The sequence below is a fragment of the Aspergillus wentii genome (assembly GCF_001890725.1).
Source record: "Aspergillus wentii DTO 134E9 unplaced genomic scaffold ASPWEscaffold_6, whole genome shotgun sequence".
In the NCBI taxonomy this organism is placed as follows: domain Eukaryota; kingdom Fungi; phylum Ascomycota; class Eurotiomycetes; order Eurotiales; family Aspergillaceae; genus Aspergillus; species Aspergillus wentii.
Window position 1 is genome coordinate 357,598 of NW_024467837.1, and position 23,648 is coordinate 381,245.

At 47.6% G+C, this 23,648-nt stretch overlaps 8 protein-coding genes across 8 annotated transcripts; 5 read left to right on the forward strand and 3 right to left on the reverse strand.

Moving 5' to 3' along the window:
* Positions 1 to 775: 775 nt before the first annotated feature.
* ASPWEDRAFT_115145 (uncharacterized protein) lies at positions 776 to 2,197 on the forward strand (the record flags this gene model as incomplete). Its single annotated transcript, XM_040828557.1, has 1 exon — positions 776 to 2,197. One exon carries the CDS (start codon positions 776 to 778, stop codon positions 2,195 to 2,197), a length of 1,422 nt encoding a protein of 473 aa, XP_040686427.1.
* Positions 2,198 to 2,453: 256 nt separating this feature from the next.
* On the reverse strand, positions 2,454 to 4,235 carry ASPWEDRAFT_52896 (uncharacterized protein; the record flags this gene model as incomplete). The annotated part of the gene is made up of 4 exons (XM_040837797.1): positions 2,454 to 3,148; positions 3,276 to 3,666; positions 3,756 to 3,862; positions 4,205 to 4,235. 4 exons carry the CDS (start codon positions 4,233 to 4,235, stop codon positions 2,454 to 2,456), a joined length of 1,224 nt encoding a protein of 407 aa, XP_040686428.1.
* A 1,244-nt stretch (positions 4,236 to 5,479) lies between these two features.
* On the forward strand, positions 5,480 to 6,606 carry ASPWEDRAFT_115648 (DUF3431 domain-containing protein; the record flags this gene model as incomplete). The annotated part of the gene is made up of 3 exons (XM_040828601.1): positions 5,480 to 5,841; positions 5,913 to 6,482; positions 6,537 to 6,606. The coding sequence occupies 3 exons, from the start codon at positions 5,480 to 5,482 to the stop codon at positions 6,604 to 6,606; spliced, it is 1,002 nt and encodes a 333-aa protein (XP_040686429.1).
* Positions 6,607 to 7,084: 478 nt separating this feature from the next.
* cwc27 (putative peptidyl-prolyl cis-trans isomerase) lies at positions 7,085 to 9,274 on the forward strand. The gene has a single exon (XM_040835861.1). It carries the CDS (start codon positions 7,321 to 7,323, stop codon positions 9,010 to 9,012), a length of 1,692 nt encoding a protein of 563 aa, XP_040686430.1. The 5' UTR covers positions 7,085 to 7,320; the 3' UTR covers positions 9,013 to 9,274.
* Positions 9,275 to 9,801: 527 nt separating this feature from the next.
* ASPWEDRAFT_29899 (heat shock factor family protein) lies at positions 9,802 to 12,267 on the reverse strand (the record flags this gene model as incomplete). The annotated part of the gene is made up of 2 exons (XM_040833339.1): positions 9,802 to 11,734; positions 11,798 to 12,267. The coding sequence occupies 2 exons, from the start codon at positions 12,265 to 12,267 to the stop codon at positions 9,802 to 9,804; spliced, it is 2,403 nt and encodes an 800-aa protein (XP_040686431.1).
* Positions 12,268 to 13,182: 915 nt separating this feature from the next.
* ASPWEDRAFT_42781 (putative aldo-keto reductase (AKR)) lies at positions 13,183 to 14,670 on the reverse strand. The gene is made up of 2 exons (XM_040835862.1): positions 13,998 to 14,670; positions 13,183 to 13,891 (listed from the first exon to the last, which is right to left on the reverse strand). Exons 1-2 carry the CDS (start codon positions 14,238 to 14,240, stop codon positions 13,211 to 13,213), a joined length of 924 nt encoding a protein of 307 aa, XP_040686432.1. The 5' UTR covers positions 14,241 to 14,670; the 3' UTR covers positions 13,183 to 13,210.
* An 865-nt stretch (positions 14,671 to 15,535) lies between these two features.
* On the forward strand, positions 15,536 to 16,315 carry ASPWEDRAFT_174201 (putative GPI anchored protein; the record flags this gene model as incomplete). Its single annotated transcript, XM_040831192.1, has 2 exons — positions 15,536 to 15,971; positions 16,020 to 16,315. 2 exons carry the CDS (start codon positions 15,536 to 15,538, stop codon positions 16,313 to 16,315), a joined length of 732 nt encoding a protein of 243 aa, XP_040686433.1.
* A 4,530-nt stretch (positions 16,316 to 20,845) lies between these two features.
* Positions 20,846 to 22,797, forward strand: ASPWEDRAFT_52901 (putative R3H domain protein; the record flags this gene model as incomplete). The annotated part of the gene is made up of 3 exons (XM_040837798.1): positions 20,846 to 21,190; positions 21,262 to 21,805; positions 21,869 to 22,797. The coding sequence occupies 3 exons, from the start codon at positions 20,846 to 20,848 to the stop codon at positions 22,795 to 22,797; spliced, it is 1,818 nt and encodes a 605-aa protein (XP_040686434.1).
* Positions 22,798 to 23,648: the final 851 nt, after the last annotated feature.

Here is a 23,648-nt window from a genome sequence, read left to right on the forward strand (position 1 = left end):
CTCGAGATATTATTTGCTTTTTTTCCTTGTCCATTTTATCGTTATCTTTCATTTGCTTCCACTCAGATAGAACCCCCAGGCATTCACTCCGCGCCCCCGCAGGTGGGGAAGTCCCTGAAAATCAGCATCAACGGAGAATATCTTCTCTCCACCCTACGTAGAAAATAGATATGTCGTGCTGCGTACCACAAGATAAAGTCACTGCTTAATCTTATCAGACCTGATACACATTCCACTGAGATTAAATCTTTTCGAGGACGTCTCATGTTCTCACCGGAATTCTCCGACTGCGGCATTCACGATGCTTTGGCCAAGATCCGCGGACTCAAGCCCTCCAAACGAAACCCAATCGTTATCACATACACATTAGCTAATGGTTTCCATCCCCAATATCAATCCTGGCGATTCCCCCGCGCCGTCCAGACGTTTCAGGCAATTCCGGTCCCTGCAGTTGCAAAGACCAGGCAAGCTTCTGCAGTACCACGGGACTCGCTTCCTCTATCGGCCATGTTTTTTGCTATAGACGTCCTTGGCGTTGGATGGCCTGCAGACCCCGCCTTGGAGATGCAAAAGTCATCATGATAACACTCTTCTCCGCGGGTTGTTTTTCACTACAGCACATATAACTACTCTAGTGCACTGGTGAATTCTTTTTTTCTGCTCAGTTTTGCCCTTGAATTACCGCAGATTCTTTCAAAATATCCTGCCTTTAACTGGCTCCGTCCTTCTCACAATGCGGGTCTCTTTGCAGTCTTCCAGTCTTGTGTTGGCCCTGATGGCCATGCCAATGGCCTCCGCGGAGAAGGTCCTGGGTGCCTTTATCTTTGCTCGCCATGGTGACAGGACTCCTAAGGTCCTTTCCGACACCCAGCTCACCGACCTTGGATACCAGGAGGTTTACCTTGCTGGAAGCTACTATCATGACCGATACATTTCCTCAACCTCATCGCTGCAGATTGCCGGTATCAGCGAGGAGATTGTCGACCAAAACCAGATCACTGCATCTGCTCCATCCGATAAAGTTCTTCAGAACTCTGCCACTGGCTTCCTGCAGGGTGTCTATCCCCCAGTTGGAACATCTGCTAGCCAGACCCTGGGTAATGGAAGCTCGGTTTCAGCACCGTTGAACGGTTACCAGCTCATTCCCCTCGAAATCACCGATACGAATGCTGGTAGCGAGGACAACACCTGGCTCCAGGATGCTACTGGTTGCTCAAAGGCAGTGGTCAGCAGCAACAACTACTATACATCCTCGCTATACAACTCGCTGCTTGACTCTACCAAAGACTTTTACGGATCGCTCTCCCCGGTGCTGAACTCAACTTTCACAGAGTCCAAAATGACCTTCAAGAATGCCTACACCATCTTCGACTACCTTAACGTTGGATGGATCCACAACTCGACCAGCGACATCCCATCATCGGAACTGCTGACTTCCGATGTCAGACATCAGTTGTTGGTGCTGGCAAACAGCCACGAATACAACCTGGCATACAATGAATCAGAGACTATCCGCGCAATCGCAGGATCTACCCTAGCCGCATCCGTCCTCAAAGGTCTCAACAAAACCATCACTTCCAAGGCCAAAACAAAGCTGAACGTCGAGTTTGGTGCCTACGCAACCTTCCTCTCATACTTTGGTCTGGCCCAACTGCCTTCTGTCGACGTTGCTTTCACAGGAATCCCAGATTACGCCTCCTCCATGACCTGGGAACTCGTAACCAATTCAACATCCGACGAGTTCCCTTCGACATCTGAGATCAGCGTGCGATTCCTCTTCCACAACGGAACCATCACCGGAACATCCACCCCCACAGAGTACCCCCTTTACGGCCAATCCAGCACCACAATCCCCTGGTCTGACTTCGTCGACCAGACGAACAAAATCGCCGTCACCTCCAAGGATGAGTGGTGCCAAGTTTGCGGTAACACTGATGGCGAATGTGCCTCGGCCTCCAGCTCCAGCTCCGGCTCGGACTCGTCTGCCAATGCGGATTCTGTGTCGTCGAAATCGGGTGGTATGTCGAAGGCTGTGGCGGGTGTTGTCGGTGCCATGGTGACACTTGCGGTGATTCTTGGACTCCAGGCTATTTTCTTCTTTGTGGGTGGGTTTAGAATTACAAAGAAGAGGAACGTTGCTCCCCCCAAGGAAGAAGTGTCTATTGTCACGGAGGCAGAGGATGTTTCAAAGGTCTAACTTAAAAAAGATAGATCTTCCAGAAGTTTGAGACGAAGCTAGCTTAATTGAAACGATGGGATGTCTTGACGTTCACGAATGGAGAGGGTCATGGGTTACTGCTTAACATGAAATTATGAGGATGAAGCACGCAAAGCATGTTGTCGAGATATTAATTTAATAAAAAGAGCTATTCAAATCCTACAGGAACCCGAATCTGCCCCCATAAAATACTAGACTAATATCCAAATACCTGAATTGATCATAGTTCAGCCGCCTACTTTACCTGCAAACTCCGCCCAAAGTCAGGCAATGCCCATTTGACCATCCACTCCGACTCGAGAACATCCTGAGCCGTTGGTCGCTTCTCTGGCTGAAATTCCAACATCCAGCGCATCAACTCCAAAATGGCACCTGCTTCCTCCTTACCAAACACACCCATTCCAAGCTTCCGTCGATACTTCTGCACACCTTCCTCAAATGCCTCGTCAATCGAAGGCCATACATACCGACCCTCATTTGGGCGTCCAACCTCATCAAAGAACTTACTACGTTCCTTCCAGTTCTTCCACCAGCCCGAAGGCATGGGACCCAATACATCGATTTGCGAAGAGACAATCTCATCTGCAGTCACTAATTCGCTGTTGAAAATAGCCTTCATACCAATAATTTCCCAGATCGCTACGGCCAGACTCCATATATCTGATGGATATGACAGCGGGGTATTTGGCTCGAATCGGGCTTCTGGGGCCCGCATGGGTAGTGGTGCGTGGCAGTCTTCTCCACGGCGAAGCTCCAAGGCTGGGGCAAATGCCTCCCCAAAATCACTAAGAAGCACTTGTGTGTCTGATAGAGAGAACTCTCCTGCGTACTTTCCGAGCCAGAGTGGTATTACTGCCTCTGTTGGGACGTTGGGTGGAAGCGGTTCCCCATTGCGCTGTGTAATAGGGACTGTCTCAGGTGTGCCGTATTCTTCATATAGTTGCTCAATTGACAATTGATTGAAGGTTTATGGAAGCTTAACTAAGACATTGCTGAGATGGACATCTAGACAGAGATTAGATGATAGATTCAAGCAATCAAACTTGCAACGACAAACCTCCATGAACGAAGCCTTGTGAATGTATATATGCAATGGCCATTGTCAGTCCGCCAGCGAGTGCTCGCGTAACATCAAGAGGGAATAGACGGCTATAAGAAGCCTCATTGAGATTACATTGTGCGGGGCTCATCGTGTAGCATCGATGTACTCCATTGGGACCATGCAGCTCAAATTCGTCTAGGGGAAAGGGGATTGAGGTGCGTCCTTGATGTTCAAATGATAGTGAAGATGGCTTTGGCGCCGAAAGAGCTCGTAGACTCTTAGTCTCGTGGGAAATCGAGTCCGCTATGCCGACTTTGAGAGCAACATAGTTCTCCAGGTGAGTGTCTCGAGCAAGCCAAACAGTCGAATGACCTCCAAAACCCAGCTTGTCCACGATGCGGTATCGCTTGTTCAGCACGTCCAAATGTATTTTGACGGACGCGAGCCATCTACGCAACCTGTGACAGAGACCTGGGTCCGGTGTTCGGCAATCACGATGGGATGATACCCACCGGGATTGTACCTTTCCAGAGACTCGGCGCCATCAATCCAGTTATACTGGAAATGATGGTCGCTTGTAGCATGTTCATCGCGCGATATTCCTGCTGTTGAGTAAGAAGAGGCTGAGCCCAGCCGTGTAGACGAGAAAAGCCTTAGCTTCTGAGGTAGACAGGTGAATAGTGGACGAGACAATGGAGTTTGGAGTTGGATAAACCTCGATGGCAAGAAATCAGGGATGGAAAGGGGCGATATTTTTAAGTAGCGTGCCATGAGTAGTGGTGGTCAGAAGAAAAGTAAGACATAAAGTGCCTAGCCCACGTGCCTCTGTACAAAGTAGGTAGGTAAACACGTGCTACCGGTAGACAAGTCACTTGTTTAGGCAGAGGATCTTCTTTCCCCTCTTCAACCTAGACTCGACTTTCTCTCCATCCGTCAACACAGACTGATTGCCGGATACTGAAGATGCGCATTCATGGTTGCCCATCAAAGTGATTATAAGCCTGATATAACAGGATTTTAGTCACGACCAACTAGTCCAAGTACCCAAATGGCAATCAATCATATCATCCAGCCGTGTAACGGATATGCGCATTACATTTCAGGAAAGGCGAATATAGAAGGACACAAATGACAGGATGTTTAGAATCAGAGGCCTAGGCCGGAATATTGAGGACAGTGTCGGTTGACCCTCTACAGGCAAGTTCGAGTACCCATCTAACAGGGTTCTGGCTTCTGACACACAATTCAACAGAATAAATAAGCCTATACTAGATTCTCATGAGGGCTGATATGAGATGACGAGGGTCTTAAATTGAGCTGGGACAGCCTTGGTCATATAAAATTTGCCATATCATTGATAGGTTCACGACAAAAAATGGGGGCCGGAATAGCCTAAATGACCCCAAGTCAGTGACGCGTTGACATGCATAGATACAAACACTAAGTGCTGATGGACGGATCCCCCCACTCCAAAATCAAGTGTTTCAGCGGGCGATGACCGAGCGCGGTCTTGATATTGTACACAGCGCTCTTTATGAGGTTTTTACTTATATGGGATACATACTTTTTCCATCGCAGGCCCAGGGGTAATCTATGTTTAAACCTCGTGGTGTGACAGGAAACTGAATTAATTGCTTGAGTGATCCCAACTTCCCAGGCACTTTTCATTTGTTGAGAAGTTCACCACTGCTCCACGCCCGAACCGTCAGCCTTCTTACTGGCCACATTATCTTATAGTACTGTCGATCTCCTCTCTTTGATCGTGGCCTTCCCGGGTCTTCAGCCAATGGCAACCCATGAGGTTGTGCTGAGATAGTCGCACGCGTGGAACCTGACGAGTCGTCACCAAGTATATGAGCACATCCTCCTTATTTTCGCGGAAAGTAATTCTGGAGTTTACACGATGTGTCAGGATACAGGCATGTGTGCGCATCCATACAAGCATCAGCCCCACTGCATAGTCACAGTTCTAGGTTGGTTCCTGATTAGTGCCATTTATTACTTAAACTAATAATAATGGTGTCGTCTGCTTCTTGCGCTTGCATTGACCTTATCTTCTCTGCTTTTCATTGCGGTTACTTCGCGGGCCGGAATCAACCTAGGTCGATGACGTTAACGACACCCAATTGCAACCTTCTCTATTTTTCATTTTAATTTTCTTATATTTAAAGCAAGAGAATTTTATATTTTCATCTTTAGCGATCCATCCATGTGAGATGATGAAGACGCCCCTACGTGTTGGCGTGGCGGTCCTGCTGATCTTCACGGCGCTATGGTTCAAAGGCCACTTGGACATCATCGAGTCGCAGTGGCAGCAGTATCGCAACCTGGTGACTAGTACGCAAGGAAAGGGGAGCTCTGAGACTAGTTCTACCGGCAGTCAACCATCCACCTCACCAGCCAGTGCAGCTCCCGAGTCAGAAACAGAACAACTATCCTCGCCTGAGAAAACAGAGCAAGATGGGCAAGCATTGCCCGGCAGTCAGCCCATTTCTGAAAAGACAAAGACAAAAGATCAGGTTGTGGTTGTAGGAAGATTGAAGGACCAAAACACGGACTGGGTAATCGATGATTTACCAGAGTGAGTACTTTTTTCTTATCCAAATCTGCAGGGAAAAGAATGAGTTGGCTCATACAAATATCTTGTTTTAGCTGGGATCATGCGATCTATATTGTGGATGATCCAACTGCACCGTTGCATGTGGTCAAAAACAAGGGAAGGGAAGCCAATGTATACCTGCAGTATATAATCGATCATTACGATAGGCTCCCCTCCACGATAGTTTTCCTTCATAGCCATCGCGATGGTTTTCCCCAAGCCTGGCACACCGAATTCGATGAGCACAGCAACCCCCAGACCGTCAACATGTTGCAGACAGAATTCGTCCAGCGCAACGGCTACGCCAATCTCCGCTGCACTTCTAGTCCTGGCTGCCCGGATGAAGTCCGACCATTCCGTGACCCTCCAGATGAAGGGCGCTGGACAGAACATGCATTCCCAGAAGCATGGAACCTATTTTTCAACGGCACCGAAGTCCCTGAGGTCATTGCAACACCTTGCTGCGCTCAGTTTGCCGTGTCGAAAAAGCAGGTCTTGCAGCGCCCTTTGAGCGACTATGAAATGTACCATCGATGGGTCATGGAGACTGAGCTGGCGGATGATGTTAGTGGACGAGTTATGGAATACATGTGGCATATTATATTCGGGCAGGATCCCGTCTAGTGAGTTTGTCCGTGTCTGCCAGGAAACTGAAAGGTGCTAACATTTGCGTGTAGCTGTCCCGATACATACCAATGCTATAGTGATGTGTATGGCCTGCCAGACCCTTTTGACTTTGGGTGGTAATAATGTATAAATGATGTATATTGATGGATCTAAAAGTTGCATGCAATGTCATGTGCTGGATGCATTTTATCTGGGACATATTATCATGACCAAGCATGTTTATATACTGTATATACTACTGTCTATATATGAAATATCTATTGAGAACAAGAGCAACCGTTAAGATACTAATCAGGATGGACCCAGATATGGTTTTTACTTTGTATACTCCGATTTCAATGTCTGACGCTGGGGGATTACTTATTGTTTGAAACAAATCATGTTTTCTCAAGCATTCTACCTGTAGCAATATCAATATGCCCATGTCTAGCAGATAAACATTCTTTATACAAAATATATTCGTGGAATATGGCCAAATGGTGAATGTTTACTGCAATAATACGGCGTGTGACATGACGTGACCGCGACTGAAAGTTTCCCCGAAAGCTTCAACTTGGCCGACTTCGACTTCCGCCATCTTTATTTTCATTGCTCTCCAGCTCTCCCCACGACTCCCGGGTGATGTCTCCGTTCGCCGTTTGAATCAAAAATATCGCTCTGTGATTGTGATTATGTCCAGCTAAAACATTCAAGACACCAACCCCTGTCCTCTCGACACCTTGACAGCTTCCGCGGAAGCGCAAGCTCCTCCGGTGTCTTTAACCGCAACCCATCACCGGATATATCGAAAGAAAACGACCCGATTCTCATATATCCACGCCTACCACATTCATAATGTCCTCACACTACACCACCGAACCAGCGGCTACCGCATCCGCCACGCTCAACACGACGTTCGGCCCTATTCACATCGCCCTTTTCGCAAACCAAACGCCCCTAACATGCAAGAACTTCCTCCAACATTGCATGGACAACTACTACGCCGGAACCATCTTCCACCGAATTGACCCCGATTTCATCATTCAGGGTGGTGACCCGACAGGTACAGGATCAGGCGGAACTTCCATCTACGAGTACCCCGAATTCGAATACGATCCGGAAGCCCGTGACCCCAATGAAAAAGTTGTCCTGCGAGATGAACTTCACAGTCGATTACGCTTCAACCGACGTGGGTTGGTTGGGATGGCGAAGAGCGAGGATGGCACGTACGGGAGTCAATTCTTCATCACGTTGGCGAACACGGAGCGCGAGTTGAACGGGCAGTGCACCATGTTTGGGCGGATTGAGGGCGACAGTATCTATAATGTTTTGAAGATCGCGGAGGCAGAACGTATCGAGGGTACTGAGCGGCCTGTGTACCCGGTGAAAGTGACGTCTTGCGAACTTGGAGAACTGGGACCCCTCGCAGGGAAGCTCAAGAAGAGACAAATCACGGCGACAGCAACCAAAACAGACGAGAAGCCGGCTCCAAAAAAGAAGAAGAAGAATGCCAAGGGCGGCAAGACATTGCTGAGTTTTGGAGGTGACGAAGGCGACGAGGATATGCCCATACGACCAGCCAAGCCCAAGTTCAACCCCAACCTCGTCACCGACACCGATATTGACATGTCGAATGGAGCACCCCAAAAGGCACCGGAAACCATCAAAAAGCCCGACTCCCAAACTCGAAAACGACCCCGCTCTCCCTCCCCAGAACGAGCTCCTTCCGTGGAGCGCAAACACCGTCCCAAGAGCCCAGACCCAGCAGCTCAGATCCCATTGCCTGATCCCGAATCTCCTGTGCGCTCACCAGAACCATCCTCCTCGGCAAAACCATCCAAGCTGTCACGAACAAACGAACAAATCGAATCCCTCAAAGCCTCAATGCGACGCAACGTCACCACAGGCCCAGCAGATACCGGATCCAAGAAATCCGCCCTGGAAGCCATGATCCCCGAAACCGCCATCCGAGGACGCAAACGCACAGCAGGAAAAGCCAACAATGCAAACGGCATAACAGGCTTCAGCAGCTCAACCGAAGATGACGCCTTGAAGATGTTCAACGCCTTCAAAGCCAAACTCGAAAACGCAGACACAAAACCCTCCACTTCAACCACTACCAATAGTAAAAACAACAACAGCAACGACAGCAAACCAACCAACCCAGCCCCAGAACAAGAGGACGAAGAAGCCCAACTCTGCGACCTCCACTTCATCGCAAACTGCCAATCGTGCCAATCATGGGATGACCCCAACGCCTCAGCCACAGGCGACAATTCCGCTTCTGGCGCCGCCACCAACGACCAAGGTGACGAGAACTGGCTATCGCACGAACTCCGCTTCGGAAAAGATACCCTGGGCAAAGATCTCAAATGGAAACGCGAACACCCCGACGATGCAGATTCATTGGTCGTCATTGACCCGCGGGAACGTGAGAAGGAGATTGTCGGTGGTGGTCGACGGAGGGGACTGGAAAGAGATCGTGAACGGGACCGAAAGCGTGAACGGGTTGGGGAGAAGGAGTGGGATCGGGAGAAGAGGAAATGATTGACTGACTGATTGATTAAGTTGGTCATATATATTTCGAAAATGAGGTTGATATAACCAGATGAAATCCAAATCTACGTTATAGAGAACTTGGAATCAAGATAAAATATCCATTCTTGAGAATATGTAATGTATGCAATCTGTTATGCACGTCATATATAGTAACAAGTAACAAGCAGACGCAAGCATATGCAAGTTGCAAGTCGAATCTCAATCTCAGTCTTGAATATGTACTTTATTCAATCAATCCAAAATCAATATCCATAAACGATAAGAAAACGAGGATGAAAAGAAAATATAAAATAAAACCAAAAAAAAGTCTTGTTTAGCATAAATATAAACAAAAATTGCTCCCATTTTGATCGTATCTCATGTCCTCTCGTTAACCTCTCCATCTCATCTCCACTCATCTCGTCATCCACACACAGAAACATATCCTCCGAAACGAAGAAAAACCAGATTACTTTAAAGAAGCGGGAAGAAACTTGATAAAAAATATTTGCAGTCGTTGTTGCTGTTGCTGCTGTATATCCGACTCCTCCATAGTTTTGGTTTCTCTCGTCTGTAGTAAAAAAAATAATAGGGTTGTTTTTGAAAAGGAAAAAAGGGTCACAAAAAAAGAAAATTATTTAACGATGGAAGCGCTTATGATTCTGATCTTGAACTCCAAGTCCATCCGGTGCATGTCCACGTTTCATGTTCTTCTCTTTTTCTTCCCTCACATCCCAGTTAGTAAGATGTCTTAAAATAAAAAAGAGAGTGGATAAAGATGGATGATGCAAAGTCAAATCAAGCCTTCTTGCGCCGCTTTACGCCACCACCGGTTCCCTTACCTCCCTGAGAATCGCCCGCTACCGAGCCGCCGTATTGTGGGATATCATCGACGGTATTGCTGGGGCTGGTTGTTTCGCTGTCTGTGAGCGTTTCAACTATCCGGCCGGAGTCGAGGTTGTTATTGTTGTTCTTTACGGGGGTTTTTGCTTCGGATCCGAGGTTAGGGTTGACAGTGCTGGTTCCATAGCCTGCGCCGTCAAAGTTGTTAAAGTACCCCGGGGTTTGTTGATTTGTGCCATCAAATAAATCACCGTCTGTGGGGATATGGTCGAAATCAAAGAGGTCATTGGCGTCTTTCATGTCATCCGCATTGTTGATTCCTTGATCGTGCGAGCCTGTCCCTGGTGCAGCGTTCGTTGAATCGCCAAAAGCCAGGTTGGCTTTATTTTCTTCGAGTTCTCCGAGATCGGTGAAGTAGTCGTTGCTGAATATCTGGTCTAGGTCAAGTGGGGGAGGGGGCACGTTTCCATTATCATGCCCAACGCCGGGGATGTTCCCCGTCGGACTGAGCGGCTGTAAAAGGTTGGTCAAGTTCTGAACGGAACGATCTTGTTCCGCTTGCATCTTCACCAAGTTGTCGATCTCTTGCCGGGTGTTGGCAAGACGACCCGAATAGTTTTGCGGCATAGGTGGTGGTGTTGGCGTAATGAGAGCGTTATTGTTTGAAGAAGAGGTATTAGGGTCTGCCGTATTCGTTTCATTGGCCATGAGTCGGAGCATATCAGCGCGTTGGTTCGGGGTGAGTGGGACATTACCGCCGGATGTCTCAAGAGACGACAAGACATTGGGAAAATCGGCGAAACTTGTCGCAAGTCCGTTTTGCGCATTGGAATTTTGAATCACCGACATGATGTCTCGCTGACTAGGATATTCCTGGTTCTGCGGCGGCGGCGGTGGTGGGACGTTCTTTTGTCGAGGGCTATTATCGAAAACTTCTTCAACGTGACCAGGTTGGGAAGCACTTGCTTGCCGGGCATGTTTTCGGGGTGGTGCATCATATGCATTCATAGCGGGGGAGACCGTTGAAGCACGACTATCGGGAGCGGGTGGCGCTTTTAGTAGTAGTGGTTGTTTCTTCATCGACCTTTGTGCGGCAGGGCTGTTCAAACTCCCCAGAAGAGAGTATTCATCGCCCACATCGACAACATTCCCTTGATCTTGCGAAATAACACCAGCAAACGAGTTGGCAAGATTCTGCGGTCCCTCCTGCCCCTGTAGACTCCGGTTGTAGACTGTCGCTAAGAAGGTAAGGATTGCGTTGATAGAATTCTCATGGCGAGTATGTTGTTCCTGGAAATTAGCAGCTTGAGCGTAGAGTTGTTCATGCTCTCTCCGCAGTTTTGTGATGGTGTTGGAGATAATCTGCTGTTGTTGGCGAATGGCTTGTAATTCCCGATAGACGCCTGAAAGTTGATCGTTTGGCACAACACTACCTCCGGTAATCAGGGATAGTTGACTACGAGCGCGACCACGGTCGTCTCGAGGTGCATTCGAGCTGTCTTCCCCATACTCGTCGCCTTCATCATCAATATCCTCCGTCTTCACGCGCACAGCATTGCCTTTTCCACCTTTACTTCCCTGACCCACTGCGTTCTTCGGTTTCTGAATCAACCACAGCAAATCGGGATGACCGCGTTTAAAGTATGGATTTGCGTATTCGCTGGGGCTTTTGTTCTTTCGCTCGCTCGCGCGCATCGAGTTGTCGGAAAGTCCAACCTTCTTATGAAACCCATACATATTCAATTGACGGACAAAGGAAGCGTAGTTGTTGTGTTTGAAGAGTTCCGGGATGAGTGTTTTTGCGAATTCATCTTCATCGAGAACAATGAACGAATTCCCATCGTCAGACCATCGTATTAACTCGGTATTTTTTGACTCATCTAGAAAACTGGAATCATCATCAGTCATCAGCCATTTATTCCCTTTAAAATGCCCAATATAGAAAACCTACCTGCTCAATTTCTGGACGAACGGGGGTATTTGTTTCCTCTTGGCTTGTGATTCTCTCTTCGCAACCGCTGCCCGCTGGTAAAGTTCCTCCAAGCTTTCCGTCCATCCACCTTCCCCAGAACCACCTTGTTCTACCACGGGTGCCGGCGGTTGTTCATACCCACGATTTCGGCTAATCAGCTGGTTACCCGGTTGTCTGCGTGCAAGCTGACCGGAGGCTGTCGCGGTGGTCGCAGGACCATCCTGAGCGTTTGTCGAATAAGCGGCGGTGTTATAAGCATTAGGGTCGGGAAAAGATGAGGGGTTGACAGCGGCGGAGGCTGCTGGATTCTGGCCCCATTGCAGAAATTGATCGTTTGATAGCTGGGAGCCGTTGTTGGAAGAGTAGTTGGAGATCGGACCCAGTTGAGGGTTAACGACAGGCGATGTGCCCGGGGCGGGTCTTTTGCGGGTTATTCCTTGAGGACTCATCGCAAACGACTTGAGCCTCGGGTCGGTCGGGGGAGGTAGAATAGCGACTTGGATGAAGACCACGCAGTTCCGTTGCGGCGCTAGATCAAAAGCAAACGAGGCTGAAGTTCTGAGACCGGGCGGGAAGAAGGATGATCACTTTTTGATCGTCGTTGAGAGGCGAGCGTGTATGTGTATGGGGGGTAATCGTAATCGGAAAGCGTATGGCGGCACAAATTATCGACAAAGAAAAAAAAATCCCAAATATATCACAACAAACCAGGTCGTAAACGTCGTTTCGATAGCGAAAGCTCCAAGCGGTCACACCTAGAAAACACCCCCAGAAGGCTCGACAGCCGACAAAAAGCGGCTTTTGCTTGTTGATGGAACGAAGGCTTTCGATGGCGGAGACGCGACAGGCGCGACAGACGCTATCGCAAAAAAAGCGAACGCGATAGATGACGAAGACTCGAAGGTGATTTCCGCTGATTATATCACGGAAGATACTTGTCTGGGGGGAGAAAAACGTCGCTGCAGCCAATTGCCCCTCAGGCGTTGAGGCGTGCGAGGCGAGTGGCTGTAGCAAAGAGCATCCAAAAAAAAGGCCCTTTCGGGCAGTGTGGATGAAGAAGAGACGTGGATAAATGCCAAGCGAAGGGAGCGCAAACGCAGTCTATCCACAAAAGAAAAGCAGAAAAAGGGAAGTTTGTGGATGAAAAACAGGATCTGAGCCCGACTCCTCTGGATGGCGCGTTGGAGGGAAAAAGCGAAACCAAGCAAGACTTGGAATTAATCCAGTGTCATTTTGGCGGCGAGGATGAGGTCAATGTCTGTCGCGGCTGCTGATTGGCCAGAGGGATGAGTCAGCGGGTCCTATCAAACCATTTTCAATGATTGACTCTTTTTATATTTAACTACATTCATAGGAATTGATTTGTTGAGGATATGTTGATATTCAGAATATCTATATACGATCGCCAATGAGCTCTTGAAAGCTAGCAAGTATCTTCTCCCACCAGTCCGGCTGTTCCTTGGCCAGTCGCTCTACTTTCTTAATGGAAGCCAAGTCCGCAGCCATACGATCGCTGTTTGTCGTCCCATTCAAGATCGTGGTTTGCTTCAGGCCCAAAACAAGAGAGTACAAGGCAGCAGCAGGACTGATGCCTGCATGGCCAGCAAGGGACTGGACCGAATCACTCCGAACTAACTCCGGGTTGGCTGTCAGAGTCCAAAAGCTCTCATAGATAATATCGTTGTCACGACAGAAACCACGCAATGGGACATCAAACTGCGTCCCTTCATAGAAACGATTCTGCACAACGGCTGGTTTCACTGTGACCTGGGAGAATAGTTCTTTAAGAACAGGCAAGGTGCAGTTGGAAATGCCTAGATTGCGAATCCGGTGAGGGACATAAGTCTCAAATGCCCGCCAGGCCTCTATAGTCTTAGCCATGGTCAACAAAGGAGAATGCAGGATAAGCATGTCGATGTATGCATCCTTTGCACTCTCCGGGTCATCAGACGGACGGAGGTGCTTAAATGACGAGTTGATCGAGGCGTGGACTTGGTCCGCCACCGACGCCGTGGGATCATATGGCATGTTATCAGGACTCTGCCCTTGAACAGAGGTGAACTTGGTTTGAAGCTGAACACATGAATTAGCCAAGACATGCATGACATGGATTAGATGGGGGTTACATTGAGCATTTTCCTAAAATTAGAAAAGCCCAACACAACTCAACACAACTCACATGGAGATCTTCACGTCGGACAGTCCCATCGTGAATGGCTCTGCGGATCCCTTCACCCACCAAGTCTTCGCGATAATGCTTCGGCTGGGCGGCTGTATCCACTGCACGGAAACCAGCCTGAAGAGCTTGATGCACTAAATCTGCCGTCTGGTCTTTCTTCCATGCAGTGCCGTAGATGAAGACCGGAAGCGTGACCGGAGATGCATCCTGGACGGGCCGCAGGGCGTATTTTTCCCAGGACATTTTCCCAACCGCGGCTCGAGCCATCGATATGAGTAACTGAATCTGTAGTTATTCGAGGTTATTCGAGAGGATGAATTGAAGATGAGATCCAAAGAGGTCGAAGTGCGGAGTCGATCGATTCCGACCCAATCAAGACAACCTTGACCTCATCGTGACCTAAGAGCCCACCATAACATCCATTCAAACATATCCCCAAACAATCTAATAATAAACACCAGGAACAGGCAACCGACATTAATTCCTATCTGGAACCAAATATGAAGCAAAAGAAAAGAAAAGAAAAAGACGCATGATCACAGCCGACACCATGCATGTTAGTCACTAGTCGAGGATGGAGGACCCTTAACCATAACTTAAGAAATAAACTAACATCTCGGCACCGATGCTGTTTTCTCCATATCTCAAGGCAAACATATTTTGCCTGTTTCCCACTGGCTCTTTTGCTGGTTTCTGGACGATCTAAATAATAAACACTCTTCTGGTGGTCTATATATAGGATAGCGCATGGCGGGGAGGCTGTGCAGACTTTCGGTTATCGCTAGTTGGACTGAGATTGAAGTCAACAGAATCAATTGAGTCTGCTCATGATGAAATTGATGTTATTATCTATATCAGAATGCTGTTATAGAGTAAATGGAATTATATTGAATTGATACTACGGAGTACTGATGTTGATACTTCATACCTGGTAGATATACAGCATCAATGCAAGTACCAAAATAAACATCCGAATAGCTACAATCAACAAAAATTAAATAATACCAAGCATTGCTACCTATACGACACGATAATGCAAACTCCACTTACATTGCTTAGTTTTCCTAATCTGTACCAGTATGATGATTGCTTCTGCAGCTCACCGTCTCTACCCATTATCAAATGATCAACCACCATTAGCACAGGGTCCATATCCACTCGGACAAAAAAGGAATGTCCCATACCAGAATTACCCAATTCAGTTGCCGATGAATGCAACTTGGAGAGGTCTCTTTCCAGGCAACTTCGTTCGTGGTGTTGGGATTGGTGATGGATGGTGTCGATCCCATGTATGCTTCCCGCAATATTGTGACGGTGAGTTCTCGGCGCAGACGAGACGAGTCAAGAATGGGTGGACTTGAAGATGATAGAAGGAAAAGTAAATTTAGAAATTCTAGATGAGGAGGAGGTTATAAATACGTGAGGATATCCAGCTTGAGATTTCTTTTCATCATCATCATCAACAACTGCATCGCAATCGCAATCGCATTCAGTCAAACTAATATCTTCACTTCTTACCTTTTACTTCTCCAACCAAAATGCATATCCAAGGATTCCTCGCTATTGCCGGCCTCATGCTCATGAGCAACGTTGCCATGGCCAAAACCCTCGACCGTGACGATGTCCCCAGCCAATGCTGGAGTGTCTGCGGCCAGCTGGTCGACTACAGCCACAAGTGTGACAACGAACACGACAAGGACAGTGTTCAGATGAAGTGCATCTGTGACTGGAGCCAGGCGAAGATGGTGGTTCCTTCGTGTGCTGCTTGCATTTCCCAGTACAACAATGGAACTAGGAATGGAACCAGCCACGATCATCAGCATCGCCGTGACAATGACCGGGATAACGACCGAGACAACGACCGGGACAACGACAACGACAATGACCGTGACCACGACAACGACAACGACAACGACAATGATAATGACCATGACCACGATGATGACCACGACCACGACCATGACAATGACAATGGTAAACCAACTCTATATCCATTCACCTCAACTCAGCTAACCAGGCCAGATGCGTACGATATGCTCACCTCCTGCTCCTTCACCACCACCAGCTTCAACCCATCAGCCCTGGTCACAGCCACCGCCGTCACCACCTCGACTGGCGCATCCACCACGATCACTTCAACCTCCACCTCTACGGGCCTCGCTAACTCTTCCGGTTCTCCCAGCAGCAACGGCAACCCCGGCTCGTCGACTTCGTCTGATAACTCCCAGACTACCGATAACGCAGCACCGGGATCTTCCGTTCCCAAGGTGTCTTCCCTGGCCGCGATTGTGGGTTTGACGGTGCTTGCTTGGTTGTAGGTTAGAATTAAGTGATGGCTATGCTATGCTGTGCTGTCTGTGCTGTGCTATGCCTGTGCTACGCTTATGCTTATGCTTAATGATGGAAGATGAATAAGTCTATGGATGGGAGGATAGATATGTTGGTTGGTTATGTTTTCTAATTTGGTCTACTTGATTTGATGTATCCTGGGAATATGGATGATACTATTTTCTCCTTATATATACCCGGGTGAATTTGCTTTACTTTAAGAGTCTCGACTCGTCTATTTACACTCATTCTTTGAATAGTTAACTATCATAAAACCTGTTACATCATCACAGAATATCTTGCGAAGCTACCTACTAACAGTCAACCTCGGATCAACCGTGATTGGTCCGGGGAAGCACAACCACAGCCAGGCTTTCTTTGTCTACAAACCAACTCCAGTCTAACTAGGATCTTAGCTCCTGTCAACCAGATTCGCCACGTTTTTGAGCATCTGGAAATTGGTAAGGGGAAGTTCTCGTCCCGTCCCTCAGTGGTTCTTGTCGATTACATTTTCATTCGTGCAGCGATTATAGGTACCTAATCTATACCTACTTGTTTGGGCTGATAGTTCGGTAGACATGGATCTAACCTAACAGCCTCTCCCGCTCATTGTGTAATAATCAGAGTCTGATAGTTTCGATAATTCTGACCCACATTCGTCCAGGCATCAAGACGATGGCCTTTTTTCTTGATTTATTTTCGACGACAAATGCCGAAAGAAAGCCGGAAATTTGGGATGGATGGTAGTTGTCGGGCATTTGTTGGATGCCTCCTTTTTACTTAGCTTTCCAGGTAGCTGGGATTGGTTGTTATTGGTAGGCATTTACTTCCTGTGAATTACCTAGTAGTTATGGTAGTAGTTAGTAGTTATTTTCATAGAAGATGAGATTGTATGGTGTCTGATATATATTGTTGGTAATGTTAATGCTAATGCTGCTTATGCAGTGAACTAATGTAAATTCTAGTTGCAGAAACCTATTAACATACATTATGAGTTTCAGGCATATTATATTCATAAATATACCTACTGTAGTGATATTAATTTCCGTTGACAGGTACAGATGATATACTCCGGGCAACACACAAATGATCCGGAGCCAAGTCAACTGCAATGCACACCACAGCTCTCATTTCACCCTTACTTGGTTGCCTGAACATACATAAATGCTTGAAATCAGAAATGGTTGGATGCAGATTATCTATGTTACACGGATCACAATGGCATTTGACTGGAATGTGTACCTGACTTGATTTGCCCGTACTTTTACCCCTGGATAATTATCTGAACTCATTCTAACTAATCAGATCACAGAACTGAAACATGTAACAGGAAATAATAATAAATAATAAAACAGAAAAAAAAAAAAAGCAAATCCTGCATAGTTTGCAAATCCTCGATGAGATCGAATCACAACCCACGTCCCACACTAAATCGACCTTTTTGCTTAAGCGACCAGCTGAACTGCCGGAGACCACTTCACTAACCTCACTAACTAATAGGTCTGTAATAATAACAATTCCCAACTCGGAGAGGTGCAGCATGCAGTTCAAGCACCTGCATGAGGCAGAGAGACCATACAGACTCCAGAATCCAAAAGGGTTCGAAAAATCTGATACTCCACGAGACCCCGGGGCCCCCTCGCATAACTACCTATTTCGGGGGGTTGAAATTGGATGGACGAATCAGCGAACAAAAGTCGGTTTCTGCTGTGAGGATTTTCTTTTCTTGCTCTTTTTCTTTCTTTTACAGTGGCAATTTGATGATACAGTGGCTTGCAGTTGGGCATGAAGGATCTTGCCACTGTGATTGAGTATCTTTACTGTCTAGAATATTACAAATACTACATCCAGTGAGTCGAAATGGCCTTGCCTAATCTCACTCTCTCCACGAGACGCAAATACCCCTATTTTTTTTTTTTCCCTTCTTCCCACAGACTCCATCAAATAATTAATATCGTCCTCATGGAAGCAGACTAAGAATGTTCTATCAGCCAAAACTGGGCGGATTTTAATTAATTTAGCGTCATGCCTGGGATCGCCCCAAAAGGACCACCGGAAGCAATGCCGCGGCGCCCCAACAGTTGATCAGTATTCTTCGTATTATTTTTTATTATTATATTATTTTATTCTGGGGACGGAGAGTCTACAGAATACTCCGTATCTGTATGATCCGGGAGTTCATAAGTACTACTATTACAGTGTACAGAGTAAGAGTACGGTAACTGTGTACTGATTAGCAGCGGATCCTCCCTCCCGCCCTGGTGATTTACAGCCTCTAGAACGGAGGTCAACGGAGTCATCGACTAGTCCGGGCGATGATGGAGATGATTGATCAATAATTTCCCTTCCCCTCTTCCCACTCCTATCTCGCCTTTCCGGCTTAACGGTTCTCCATGGTCGGAAAAGGGGCAATGCTCAGACTAGGGACTATTGCGTGCACGGAGGTATGAGGGAGTCTGGTGCGTCAAATAGATGATCTTCTTGCTGTCTGGATACTCTGTGTGCTGTATGCTTGTTACTTTGTATACTGTGTCTCTGTAGTTGTAGTTGTACATATCTGTAGTAGTAGAGATCGTAGAGCGAGCTGTACGAGAATGGAGTCATCCTCACCTCCGGGACAGATAGAACAACAACAGAGTTTGCCGATGTCTCCTGCCAGCGAGGATCGTCATGACTACTAAACTACCCTCGACCCGATCCTCGACCAAATCCCAGGAGCACGGTGCATGCCCGGCCAGGGGAAAAAAAAGCAGCAGCTCGTGTCAGTGGATACTGGATAGACAGGTCTCCTCTTTTCAAGTTTCACCTACCGCACTGAAAGTCTGAAAGCTCTCTGCTCTACTGAGTAGTGAGGACTGACGAGAATTGAGAGATACCCACAGGCGGATCCAACCCACTGTCTAGTAGAGACTCTAATGACGCGTTGGGAGCTTAGAAGGAGCAGCCCTCACGACGGACAGTTCAAGTCAAGCTGACAGAATAACCAGCAAAGTGATCAACGATGGAGACGATGGACGGGGAATGGCCCGACAAGGACCGAAACGGGGGTTGATCTTCCAGAAGCCATGGAAGATATTCTTTGGAGGGGTAGTAGTAGTATAGACTGTAGGTTGTATCTGTAGAGTATAGAGTATAGTACTGCATAATGTAGATAGACTGAGGCATGGCTATGTCTAGATCAGAGAGTCTAAATATAACTGATAATAATAACAACAATAAATTGACTGGTTGTAGTTCAGAAAAGTATTATTATTATCAACTCCGTACCTATTCTCTCTTCTAAATATGAACCCATCGAGAGGGTCCAGGGGCAAAAGAAGAAAATAATCAAATAAAACGATGCTCCTCTCTTCCTACAACTATTAAATCCACTGCTCTCTTCTCTTCTTTTGCCACTGGATTATGTCTTTTGATTGCTCTTCTTTCTCCTCCATCCACTATTCACCATTGCACTATTGCTGCTATTGACTCAATCTCCTTAATCCTCGGAGACTGAGAATAAGATAAAAAGATAGGCCTATCTGTCTATCTATTTTACTCTACTCTATCTATTCTACCCTATCTATTCATCGATTCTACTCTATCTATCTCATAGATCTTGGAATCGACTGTCATCCTGTGGTTCCTTCGATCTTCCCGTCATTCTTCACCACCACATCACTACACCACCTCATCATCTATTTTCTATCCTAATTATTATCATAATTTCTTTTTCTTTTTCTGTCATCACTTGATCACTCTATCACGATTGTGATTGTTGTGGCGGATCTTGAGCGGTCGCCGTCTTCCGCCGGTTTTTCTGCTGCCGTTGAGCCCGCGTGTTTTTTTTGCTTTTTTCTCTCCAATAATCCCATCCATCCTAAACTTATCCTCCTTTCCTCTCCTCCCTCTCCCCCCTCCTCCTCTCCTCCCCCATATCCTGGACATTATCGAGCCTGTAACCGGTGGTTAGTGCTCCGGGTTCTGGCACTTCTTTTTTTCTTTCTTGTCTTGTTTCTTTTTTTTCCTTTGACTGTCGTTTTTCTCTCGCCCTCTGCCAATACTCGGGAGGAAAAACCACGGGAAAAAAAAAAAGAGAAAAAGGGAATTCTTTTACGCAGAAGACACGCCTGATTCATTGATGACCCCGACCGTCACGACGAAATTGATTCCGCAGCAGTGAGCGGTTTAGTTTGTTTTGGTTTTTGTGTGTGCGTCTTTTATTACGACTTGTTTTATTTTTTCTTCCCTGCTCTTCATCCTTGAAGAGACACATCGACCGCCCCCCGATCGGAGTGGTTAGAGCCTTTTTCCCCCGGTCGTCGAATTCCCGCACAATTCGTCACCCCCGACTTCGCGTCCTCCACTTCTGCTCTCTATCCCTCTTGCCATTCTCGCCTGTTCGGTCGCTCCTATGTTTGAGTAGTCCGTCCAGGCTTTATCGGGATCTACTTGACTAGGACTGTTTTGTGGTGGATTTCAGTGCCCACATTCCACGGGACTTTTGATCGTCTACTGGGAATTCTCGCTTCTCAGCCGCCATGAGTTATCAACAATCGCAGGATATGTATCACGACAACCCTTCTGCGCGTTCCCCTGGCTCCCAGCGTCACCAGCAGCCTTTGCACCGTCAACCTTCGCGACAGTTCGACGCGTACGGCCCCATGCCCGTCAATCTCTACGAGGACCCAATGGCCCGTTACGACACGGGCCGTCTCGAACGGTTGAACCCCTCGTTGCACAATAACAACTACGCTTATGATCTGCCCGGCTCGCAGACCTGGAACCCCAATGGATTTGCCAACGCTCAGGCCCTGGGAGGTATTCGGTCGGCTTCTGCCAGTTTGAAGACCAACACTCGGAGTGGTCGGGCTGGTCTGCCTACAGTATGTTTTATCCATTCCTTCAGAAAATGGCGTCAATTATCTTGGTATTCATGCTAATTTCTCATCTTCAGACCTGGCTCGACCAGCAGCCTGGTATTACCAGTCCCTTTTCCAATCTCGGACCCGGCCCCCTGCAAGGGAGTACGATGCGTCCGGAAACTACCGGTCATTCGGAGGTCGACGATGAGCTGATCCCCACGGCTATTGTCATCAAGAACATTCCCTTTGCCGTCAAGAAGGAGCAATTGGTGCAGCTGATGACCGAGCTGAACCTTCCCTTGCCCTACGCGTTCAACTACCACTTCGACAATGGAGTTTTCCGGGGCTTGGCTTTTGCCAACTTCACGTCTGCCGAGGAAACCGCTACTGTGATCGAGGTGCTCAACCACTTTGAGCTTCAGGGCCGCAAGCTGAGGGTGGAATACAAGAAGATGCTCCCGCTCCAGGAGCGCGAACGCATTGAGCGGGAAAAGAGGGAGCGTCGGGGCCAGCTGGAGGAGCAGCACAGACCCATGCCCAACACTCAGCTCCAGACCCAGAGCTCCATGTCGTCGCTAACTTCCCATATCCCGGCGACTTCCCCATCGCCCGTTTCGCAGCGTGGTCAGAAACTAGGTGAGTTTGAGATGGCCTTTTGGGAGTATTGAATCCTTTACTAACGAACAGACGCTCCTCAAGAAGTCGATTTGAATGACAGCCAGACGCTTTCGTATTACTCCCAACTGCTGCTGTTCAAGGAGGATACGGCTCGCGACTCTGTGCTTTTCCCTCCCAACCTGTCCCCGGTTCAGCGTCGTACTGTCCACACTCTTGCCCACAACATGGGTCTCGGTCACGCTTCTCGTGGTTCTGGTGACCAGCGACAGGTCCAGGTGTTCAAGGTTGCACCTGGCACCAATGTGAGCCCTCCGTTGTCTGCCATTCCACCAGCAGTGCAGCCCGACACTGGCCGCCGCGGACTGAACCGTGCCGCGACGATTGACTTTAGCGAAGCCCGTAACGAAGGCCCTGGTCCCTACAACACCCTTCGCAACCAGGCCTCGGGATTTTTAGGCGTTCTAGACTCCCCGGGTAACTTTGGGAACACCCAGAACCTGAGAGCAGCTAAGTCATTTGCAGACTTGCGCTCCTACACCCCATCGCCTGTGCCTTCTTCCGCGAGTTTCCCCGCCGCCCTTCAGTCCAACGGTGCCCGCCTCCAGCACTATGACGGTGCCACCAGCGGCGCTTCCAACACTCCTACCTTGACGCCCGCGCCGTCCGGATCTTCCCTTGGCATGCAGAGGGATGATAGCCTTTTGGTCAACAGCTTGAGTGGCCTGTCTCTGGGCACGGGAATTGGTGGACCTAATGCGAGTCCTCGGAGATTGAGGGGTATGTTCTCTTGGGAGCAGGAAAACCAACCTTCCAGCGCTGGTCCTATCGGCAGCAACCGATCTATCGGAATTGGATTTGACGGTCAATCGCAGGAGCGGATGCCCATTCGGCAGCCCCGAGGCCCGGCCCCCGAGAAGGGCTCGGGATTTCGACGTCAGAACGGACATCATCAGTCACGTGGAAGTGATGAATTGCGCACCAATTCCGGGGTGGAGATAATTGTCGAGTAAAAAAAAAAACACTACAAATTGTTTTTTTTTGCGATGGGAGATGAAAAACGGCGGAACTTGTTGTCATACTGCTTTGCCGCAAGACGACTACGACTCTTATATCACGAGGCCTGATCCTTATTTGTTTTGCGATTACTGGCTTACGATTCGATGAGGGATGACGAGATGACACTCCACAAGAGAACAAAAAAAAACTTTTTTCTCTGATCTAGCCAAGTTTAGACGTTATTTTGGGGCAGCCCAACGGACACGCTGTTTGAACGGATTCTTTTATTTTTCCTCTTTTGCTCGCAACATACGAAAACTCAAAATGATAAACTACAGAAAGATTTGAAGATTTGAGACGCGGGCGCCTTGCATGCAGCAACATGCCTTTTTATTCTGATTCAGTTTTGTGTCTGGCGGGAAAGAAAGCAACGAAAATTTTCTAAAAAATTTGCACCAAAAGAAAGAATACGAAGAACGACAAAAAGAATATCCGATGTCTTGTTACCATGGCCAAGAGATGACATACCAGCATTTGCATTATTGTTTTGTCCATTTTGTATATGGGGCGATTTGCATCGTTTAATGTTTGTGTCCGATTTCCCACCATTTACGCTGTACTCTCCCCTAATTGTTTCATGGAATCCGAGTCTGCCGGGTGGATTTGCTGAATTATCGACATGTCAAAGATGTGATTGTTCCTGGGCTATTTTTTTTATTTTATTTCTTTTTATTTTTTTATTTATCTTCTCTCCTCTTTTTTATAACATCTGGCCTCCATATTATTGGATTCAGTTTCATACCTGCATTTATGCCTGGACAACAAATGGAAATTATGCTGCGACTGTCTGTTCATCTTTTCCATT

Coding starts and splice junctions, on each gene's coding strand:
- cwc27 (XM_040835861.1), top strand. CDS start 7,321: ATGTCCTCACACTACACCACCGAACCAGCGGCTACCGCATCCGCCACG.
- ASPWEDRAFT_42781 (XM_040835862.1), bottom strand. CDS start 14,240: ATGTCCTGGGAAAAATACGCCCTGCGGCCCGTCCAGGATGCATCTCCG. Junction 13,892..13,997: donor TCCGACGTGAAGATCTCCAT/GTGAGTTGTGTT, acceptor TCATGTGTTCAG/CTTCAAACCAAGTTCACCTC.